Source organism: Monopterus albus, unplaced genomic scaffold (genome assembly GCF_001952655.1).
Source record: "Monopterus albus unplaced genomic scaffold, M_albus_1.0 scaffold48.1, whole genome shotgun sequence".
Classification (NCBI taxonomy): Eukaryota; Metazoa; Chordata; class Actinopteri; order Synbranchiformes; family Synbranchidae; genus Monopterus; species Monopterus albus.
In genome coordinates, this window is record NW_018127928.1 from 1,829,664 (window position 1) to 1,837,297 (window position 7,634).

Here is a 7,634-nt window from a genome sequence, read left to right on the forward strand (position 1 = left end):
TATATATATATATAAGTAAGAAGACCAAAGGTGTGACAATTAGAAACCTAAATTATCACAGAGCTTCTAGCAAAATCACTTAAATTAAGCAAGTGGTCTCTGAGTAATGCAAACTGCAAACTGTTCTTCAAATTTTTGCAGGTCCTGTCTGTAGTAAAATGGCATTTTAAACCAGCTTACAAATGTGTTTTTAGCAGTTTTAGAATTCAGTATTTGTTTCATGGCTGGTGTTAATCAGTAGCTCTAGTACATGGGATCACTACAGGATTTGTTGCTAGCTGCACCATGTGGTCGGCACGTTTTGCATTTTCATCATCCTGCAAGTTTTCAATAAGGTGTGGGTTTTGTGGACTGCTGTTTGAGAAAAAAAACAACAACAATGTGTTACCCTTGTTAGAATATAGACTTTTTTGCCTCATTCCTCATTTCAGGCAGATGATGCAGCTTTGTCGTCTGTTATCATGTGTCTCGGATTATATACTTCATTCTCTTTCTTTGTATTTTCTTTATAGTTGTAACTAGATTTTTTTTACAGATGTTATATATACCCTAAAAAATCCCATTCATTCATTACCTTTCCATTTCATGAGATTTGATTTTAATATTTTACAACAGCTTTGCCCTGTAACTCCTATGAGTGTTCATTGTCTAAATGCATTAAAAACAACAGCATAGCACTGTCTGCTGTGTCTGCTTCCCTAAGAGATGTTACTCCTAAACACAATGTTATGATCTTTTAACTAGACAGTAGCTAAAGACTACCGTTTTTTAAAAATAGTTGTTTATGATACGTAGGATTTAGTGTTCGTCTATATTCTAAAGAACACTTGAATACATGCAGCACTGTACATGAGTCTAGAGTAAATCTGTTTTATTCTGCTGTGGTTACAAATGACTGTTTATTTTAATTGAATTGAATTGAATTCACCTGGTTTCATAGCTGAGTGTGAAAAGGAAGCCAAACAAAATATGAATCACACACATACATATAGGTGTAGGTAGGTGTGTGTAGGTTTGTGTGCGCGCGGGCGCGCATGTAGGTTATGTCACGTGTTTCAGACGCGTAACGACTTCCGTCAGTGGCGTCACTGCTGTTGGCAAAGATGGCGGTCTCCTGTGTGCGAACCATGGGTTTGGTTCTTGGAAAATCTGTGAATTGTAGCTCGAGTTTAGACGCTGTGATGTCACAACTGAGCCGACAGGTGAAGTGTATGCTCATTTTTAATAAGTTAAACTTTGATATATTTTGAACAAATGCAAGCGTATTGAAATTAAGTACAAGACACACAATGTGACGTCCTTGAGTTAGCATCCACTTGCATCGTCTGTTAGCCAAAACTGCCTTGACAGATGCTTGAAATGAATGCCAGCGTACATGGCATTTAGTGTCACAGTGGTGTGACAGACTTTTAAAGTATTTTAATTTAATTATGGATCCTTTAAAAGGGTTCGGCTGTAGTTTGGTGTTGCTCCAGACATTTACCAAGTTAGCGTGACTTAGCTAGCTTTGCATCCTGTTTTGCTCCCCAGGTCCTGGGCAGGCAGATATGTGTGAGCTGCGCACTTCATAGAAAGAACCTGGCAGCTGCAGGCCCGGAGAAGTTCACAGTGGAGTTCATTCAAAAGCAAGCGGAGGAGTTTAACATCGGGAAAAGGCACCTGGCCAACATGATGGGAGAAGACCCCGAGAGCTTTACACAGGAGGACATAGATGTAAGTCAGAGTGGGTTGGTTTTTTTTACTGGATGCATGCACATGCACATGCACATGCATATGTTGTTTGTTTGTGAGTGGCTTTCTTGTAACCAGTGGCTTATGGAAACCTGTTTTGTAGCTGCAGTTGTGGTGATTTACTGACTTTTGTCTGCAGTTTGTGAGTCAAGTGGCTCCACGTTGATAAAACACAATTTTATCAAACCTGTTTTAAATCAACAGGATGTTCTCAAACGTTTGGCAAGGAACTTGACCCTTAAGTGAGGCTGTTTGGCTCAGGTTATGAAATGTTGAAATATAAGTTTTGGGTCTCAATATTTTTTTTGGGACAACAGCAATAATGCACACCGATAAGTCATGTGTGAAGAATATATGATGGGAAATTTAAGACTAATATGTTGGAAACTGTCACTCTGACTAAATCTGTTCTGCACTCCTACTGGCTTGTATTACTTTATTGTCAATTTACAAGTATGTATGTATGTATTGCATTGTATATACTTAAAACAATCCAATTATCCAAGTAAAAATCCAGGTTTAGACATTTGTCTCTTGAGCAGCGACATATGTGTTACCTATCCCTTATAGTCAGTGGATTGCAACTTTCTGTCCTTCTGAATAAAGGCTAGAATAAATAGAATAATTGAATAAATACTAAGTATGTTTTACATTTCTGGTATTAAAATGGCTATTGTTGATAGCTGGATGATATGAGGGATGCCTGCATTTTAACTAATTTCTTTATTTAAAATATAACCATGTCTCTATGTAAAAGATAAGGTTGACACTATTGTCTGATTCTTTTTTCTTTTATACAACAGAGCTCCACAGCTGTCCAGAACTTGTGCATGAGCTGTGTCATGTTTTCCTTCATTGCCATGAACACACACACACACACACACACACTGTAGTTGATTTTGACTCAGACATGTGTACATCGCTCTGCTGGTATAAATACTCACTAGAACACCAAATGTAGAATAATGCGCCACTGAAAATAGTCCCCAACAAAGGCAGTGTTTGCTTCTGTCTGAGGGATGTTTACTAACTAGTACAGTAGCCAGCTTTTGCAGAAAATGACTGAGGGTATTTTAACACTCAAACTATGTATTTGTGTGCTCTTATCAAAGATTTAATGTCTTCATTAGGAACCAATGGGCTTGTGACTGTTTGCAAAACGTATTCTGGGTATGGCAGCAAGTTAAGAAAAGTTAAATTTTTGTTGTCACATGATGTTGTTCAGTAGCATTTGTTGCTGTTTTTGCTATTATTAGACAATGTCACACTTTGTTGAATTTTGGGTAAATGTGCCATTTTGGAAGATCAAGCTTGTCCATCATAGAGATATTCACTACATACGTTACAAGTTAATAAAAAAAACAAACAAACAAAAACAACTACATTATACAGCTACATCAGTAGCAGATGCTTCAGCTACGTCTATATGTCCACTTTAGTGTTGAGTTTGAGCAGACAGGACAAAAATGTATTTATCTGCAGTGTTTGTGTTATCTGCTGACAGCTGTTAGCTAGCATTAGCTCCAGAACTGAGCTGAGATCCGGGCACAGAGTCATTTTTCAATCTGTCGCTCTCATAGATGGGATCTGTAGGTCTCCTACAGTCAGCTAAGGTTATCCATTCTGAATTACCACAGACGGTAAAGGGATATCTAAACAATTTAAGCAGCTTTTTAGTCAAAACAAAACAAGAATGTGTGCAGATAAATGCAGTATGTGTCTCCCAAAATGGTGTCCCCATCCTAACATTCAACATGGTGTGACGTACCTTCACATTCTCTACAGTGACACACCCAAATCTCACACCCTCCTTTATATCATTTTATTAGATTATGCACAAAAAGAGCTCCCAAAGAAGGAGTTCGTTTCATATTCAGTGTCAGCTAAACAGTGGTAATAACAGGTATTTACAGATTGTCCTTTTTTTGTAGGCAGTCAGACAGGCCAACCGTAGATTTGTCCAAATTTATCTTCTCGTGTGGTGAATACTCAAATCCACAAGCATTCAGACATTTAGATCATTGATTATGTTACATTTTCAGGCAGGAGGACTGTTGTGTTTTAAAACTCGCTTCTCATCATCATCATTAGCATCGATGGGCGGCCAGCCCTGGCTAATTCCCCGTGTCAGGCATATTAGCAATGCCCTCAAACACACTGTTCCAGATTTTGGCAATACATTAGCCCCCACTGCTCAAAGCATTTAGCTTGATTTCCCACTCTCCCTACGCCCAGTCCCCAGTGTCCCTCACAAATAATGAAGAGAGCTGTTGTTGCAAGGCTGTGAAAGCCAAAGCGACGGCCAGCAGCCCAAATGTAGATGTGTGGAGGGACAGAGGAAAATTTGGAGGACTGCAGAGGTGTGAAGCGGGGCACCTGATAAATCCCCCAAGTCTGGTTTGGAGTCCAGACTCTTCAGGTGTGACCGTGATAAAAACTCAGGAAAAATGAAGAGTGCTCATAGCCAAGTGGAGAAATTAACCCTGGGTTTGTGTCACAGATGCCCAGAAAATCAGTGTATAGTAACAATATCAAAACTCTTTGACAGATTAGTTGACAATGACAATTACTTAGCTGAACTATAATAAATTATCTTACTTCAGAGGAGAGGAACTTTCTGAATGAACACAGAAATTAATACTTTTACCACAGATTTATTTTTTTGTATCATTAGTGAGTTGATCAGATTTACTAATAATTAATTTTCTCGGTAAAAAGTTAGAAAATAGTGAAAAAGTACATCACAAGTATGATGTCTGCAAATTCCTGGTTTTGAACCCAGAGATATTTATAGCTCATACTACTTGTCGGTTAGTTTGAAATAGCTTCTTAGCTTGTTTTGTTTGACCGACAGTCCAGAACCAAAGATATTCTCTTTTCAATTATATGAAACAGAAGAAGCAGATAATTCTCATGTTTAAAAGGCTGAATACAACAACTTTTTGGCACTTTTGTTTAAAAATGTGCTTGATATTTTTGTCTATCTGCTGTTTGTAGTGTCCTATTGCCTGTTGAAGCATTGTGTCCCACTTCTTCAGTCAGAGGAAGATGGACAGATTTCAGAAACACAACAGGGATGAAAAAAGATCATTTCAGTCGTATCATCCAGCATTTTCAAAGTTTAACATGATTGATTCCACCATGCTGTTGAATTTTGTAAGGTCTGACACCTTCCTGCGCTGTGGCCTCAGTTTGACTGTCGCTCTTCCCATTTCTTCCTCTGTCACTCTATCCTTGGCCCTCAGAAATCTCCATATTGTCCTTATGCTCAGGGGACAAGCAGGTGTATCTTCATCTGTTTCCTGCTTCTCTCTGCCTGTCTTTCCATTTACTTTTTGCCCTTTAACTTCTCCTCAGTTGTCTTCCTGCCTCTCACACCTTCACACAGACACACTTTTTCCTCAACCGGCCCTTTTCTTCCTGCTTTCCGTCGTTTTGACAACCTTAAAGGCAGCAACCTGCTCCCTCTGCACAGCACCTGCTTCCTCACTAATTGAACCGACAGAGGAGGAAAGTAGAGGAGTGGAGAGATGAACAGACTGTCTTGATGAGGGTGGCGGGCCAACACACTTCCTGTCCCCCTGTCTTCTGTCACACACACATTTGCTGTGCCATCTGTAGCCTTGCTAATAACATGAACACACACACAGAGCAGAGGATGAACTGGGAGTGAACTGTTGGATGTCCACAGTGTCCTCTGCTCACTGTCAACAAAGCCAAAAACTTGTGCCTTTTTCTGCTTGTTTTCACTTCCCAACACACACATCACACTCGCCTTTACGTGAACCCGGAGCAGCTTGTGCTTCCATCATTTTTGCTGTTGTCATTGGTATGACCTCTGTTGTTCAGACATGTCAGCCTTGTCATGATCTGCCATGGGCACATCTCTCAAACTGCCAGCTTGTTCTCTGTTATTTATTAATGTGTTTCCTGTCTCGCCCACAGAGAAGTATCGCCTACCTCTTCCCCTCCGGCCTGTTTGACAAGAAAGCACGGCCCCTCATGAAGGTAAGACTGTGTGGGTTAGACTCCTCTGAACACAACTTCTTATCATATAACAGATCTAACTAGCCCTTGGTTGAATTTCAGCACATACTACAGTTATTTGTAGTGCAGATTAAAAGTGTACAAATGAATGAAACAAACAGGACAGCTGAGCCTGCAGAAGTGAAGTAAACTGAGTCAGGTTCACTCTTCACTTTCTGCTCACCAGAACACAATCAATTGCATTGATTAGATTTTTTTACCTAGTTTTTTCACGATAACCCTCGTGCTCTAAAGGGAGTTTTTTTTCCTCATGCAGTGCACATTTCCCAGCATTTTTCTTTCTTGATCCACTTTTTTTGTTCCATTTCCAGCATCCAGAGGAAATATTCCCAAAGCAGAGAGGTATGTAATCTGGGCACCTGCTGACGATTCTATAACTGCCAGTCTTTGCCCATTTGTGTATGTAGTGTAAACTGCTGCTCATTTTTTTTGTAAAGCGATTCAGTGGGGAGCAGACAGACGGCCTTTCCACTTCCTGTTTTACACTGGCAAGCAGATGTACTACTCCGTGATGCATGTGAGTACTACAGGCAGGTATAGTATTTAGCCACCTGCGGCCTCCCCTAGACTGCCTCCTGCACCCTCAGGTCATATCCTGTTCAGAGAGGGTGAGTGTAGACAGTGTATAGACAGCTGCTCTGTCCCTGAAGAGAGGCAACATCAGCTCCTCTCCTCCACACTTACTGAGAGCTGCAGCTGAATAGAGTTGGGCTGAAAGAGAGGTGGGATGTTAGAAGAAGGGGAGACAAAGGGAGGGGCAGTCAGACAAGTGAGACAGAGAGGGGTCAGAGGCCTGACTTAAAGAATGAATCACTGGGAACACCTGTATCCACCTGTACTCCAGAGCTAGTGAACATTGAACTGATAGTGTTGAGTTTCTCTGCTTTCTGAGTATTAAATGGTCAACTGTCAAGAAGAATCATAGACAGTAATGGTTGATCACGTCAGTTTCAGATTATCACACATGATTGGTGTACAGTCACTCTTATTTGCCCCTGACTGTTCCATTTGTTTCCTTTGTGGGTTTGAAGGCCAACACATAGACAAGAAGAGAATCCCCTTTGTGAAACATTGATAAAAATGTCCAGGCTTTTTACCATTTCAGGGAGACTACAAGACTAAAGTCTTATTAGCAAGGGTTTAAAATGATGAAACAGGGAAGAAGGTTGAAAGAGGAGGAAAACCTGAGATGTGAGTTTAGTGTTCAGAATAAAAATGTCTTTATTCTACTACAAAGTTGGTCGGAGGAATGCCAAACTGGGCCAACAGGGGCCGTCAAACACGTTTAAACATGTAAATTATAAATAAGCTATGTCTTAAAACACTGTATAGAAGAGATATATTCACGTGTTGGTTGAGATGGAGAGAAAGGAAAAAAACATTTTCAAGTGCATGTTTTTGTATTCAGGTTCTAAATTGTGTTTGAGGTGTGGCACGTCAGGCTTCATCCCGCCGCAGGGAGCAGCTCCTCCACAGGGATTTGGAGTGAGTCGGTGAGGAGCTGCCACACCATTTGTACTGCTCCTTACCTCTGGACAGACCTCTTCCTCATCTTTTGTTGCTTCCTTATTCAACTATTTCCCTCCTGGCTGCCAATCTTGTTCAAAGATGTTTCATAGATAAATGTGTCTGTATCTAAAACAGAGAGCAATGATCTCTGGAACCTCTTCCTCCATCTTTTGTTGCTTCCTTATTCAACTGTTTCCTTCCTGGCTGCCAATCTTGTTCAAAGATGTTTCATAGATAAATGTGTCTGTATCTAAAACAGAGAGCAATGATCTCTGGATATTGGTCCAAGCTCACATACACACACAGACACGCTCCCCATTGTGCCCTGCAGCCACAATCTGCCCCCC

At 40.5% G+C, this 7,634-nt stretch overlaps 1 protein-coding gene across 1 annotated transcript in view; it reads left to right on the forward strand.

Annotated features, from left to right (window-relative positions):
* Positions 1-1,054: 1,054 nt before the first annotated feature.
* The window catches only part of mrps9 (mitochondrial ribosomal protein S9), a 12,819-nt gene continuing 6,239 nt past the window's right edge, over positions 1,055-7,634 (forward strand). The window contains exons 1-5 of the mRNA XM_020600771.1: positions 1,055-1,202; positions 1,531-1,713; positions 5,677-5,739; positions 6,090-6,120; positions 6,216-6,295. Of these exons, the coding sequence (XP_020456427.1) occupies positions 1,104-1,202; positions 1,531-1,713; positions 5,677-5,739; positions 6,090-6,120; positions 6,216-6,295 (456 nt within the window). The 5' untranslated portion in view covers positions 1,055-1,103. The remainder of the gene's footprint in view (positions 1,203-1,530; positions 1,714-5,676; positions 5,740-6,089; positions 6,121-6,215; positions 6,296-7,634) is intronic.